This window comes from Sinocyclocheilus anshuiensis, unplaced genomic scaffold (genome assembly GCF_001515605.1).
Source record: "Sinocyclocheilus anshuiensis isolate Anshui unplaced genomic scaffold, SAMN03320099.WGS_v1.1 scaffold595, whole genome shotgun sequence".
Taxonomy (NCBI): Eukaryota; Metazoa; Chordata; class Actinopteri; order Cypriniformes; family Cyprinidae; genus Sinocyclocheilus; species Sinocyclocheilus anshuiensis.
Window position 1 is genome coordinate 277,534 of NW_015551037.1, and position 1,679 is coordinate 279,212.

At 27.6% G+C, this 1,679-nt stretch overlaps 1 protein-coding gene across 1 annotated transcript in view; it reads left to right on the plus strand.

The window, feature by feature from the left end:
- Positions 1–1,679, plus strand: part of wasf1 (WASP family member 1) — a gene marked incomplete at its 5' end in the record, with an annotated part of 42,711 nt that overhangs the window by 35,906 nt on the left and 5,126 nt on the right. Inside the window, one exon of the mRNA XM_016450886.1 lies at positions 358–521. Within this exon, the coding sequence (XP_016306372.1) occupies positions 358–521 (164 nt within the window). The remainder of the gene's footprint in view (positions 1–357; positions 522–1,679) is intronic.

Below are 1,679 nucleotides of genomic sequence, written 5' to 3' on the forward strand. Positions count from 1 at the left end.
CACATATACAGTATATATATATATATATATATATATATATATATATAGGGTAAAATATCACATTTTCTAATAGTTTTCGTCAGATTCAATCTTCTATGTGCCATGGATGCTGTAATTATTTGAATCGGACAAAATCAAGCAACAGATTTGACCGATTTTCTGACAGTCTGAGTGTTTGTGTGATTATGTTCATATATCTCCTGATATCTGGTTTCTTCTCTCCTCACGCTCTTGCTCTCGGTGCGAGTCTCAGTAGATCTTCATCGGCTGCTAAACCTGCTTCTGCTTCACTGTAGAGACTCACCTGCTGGAGACGAGACTAACGCTCCGTCTGTGTGTGTGTGTGTGTTCGTCCAGCTGAAGAACATCGACCGTCCTCATGACCAGGAGAAGATCCCGCGGGCGCCTCACGACCGCAAGAAGGAGTGGCAGAAGATGGCTCTGGGGCCGGAGCTCGCCGCGGACGAACCCGAAGACAAACACAAAGACACCAACGGATCAGCAGCCTACCACGAGCACAGGTGAGCGAGCGCTTCTCAAACTAACACATGAGTCCTCAGAAAGAGAAGGTTCATAAGTGCCACAATTCAATTCATCATGTTATAATTGTAACTAAAACTAAAATATAAAACAAAACAAACAAAAACAAAAAATCCTTACTGAAACAAACATGAACTGAAATAAAATATTTTTTTTAATTATTTTATTTCACATTATATAGACATATTTTAAAACAATAAAAACGGATAAAAATGACAAACAAAAAAAACAAAAAAAAAATGTTATATGAAAAAATAAAATAAAATTGGAGAAAAATTCAGAAAAAAAGTCAAATATATAAACAAATAAATAAACCAAAACAATAAAAAAACTGGTTCAAATAGAGATCAATTAATTTCTGAAAAGCCAAAATTATGGTTAATCTTAGTGATAACTGAATTAAAACTGCTGTAAATGATGTTAGAATATAGGTTAACATTATGCTAAATATATTGTAGAAACCATAGGAAATTATCAGAATGAACACATGAATAAAATGTTTTTAAAAATTACATACAAACTATCATGTCAGTGTTATAATTGTTAACTAAAACTAAAAAACAAAACAAAAAAAATCCTTACTGAAACAAACATGAACTGAAATAAAATATTTATTAAAATTATTTATTTTATTTCACATTATATAGACGTTTTAAAACAATAAAAGCTGATAAAAATTACAAAAAACGACAAAATTATAAAAAAATGACTACATTTAAAATGAAAACAAAAAATGTAAAAAAAATAAATAAATTGGAGAAAAATTCAGAAAAATAGTAAAATATATAAACAAATAGATTTAAAAAAATGGTTCTCATAGAGATCAATTAATTTCTGAAAAGCCAAAATTACGAATAAACGTGAACTGAAATAAAATAATAAGTATTTTTTTTTTAAATAAAAAAATATTTGTAAAAAATGTAACTTGATTCATTAAAATTAACTAAATTATTTCCCATAGTTGCCAAAACATAATTTCTCATTTTCTTTTAGAACTCTATAGACATATTTTTAAACAATAAAAATGACAAATAACACAACAAAATTACAAAAAAAAGTTAACTTAATGTAAAATGAAAACAGAAAATATAAAAAGTAATAAAATAATGTAATATTTTAAAATTATATATATATATATA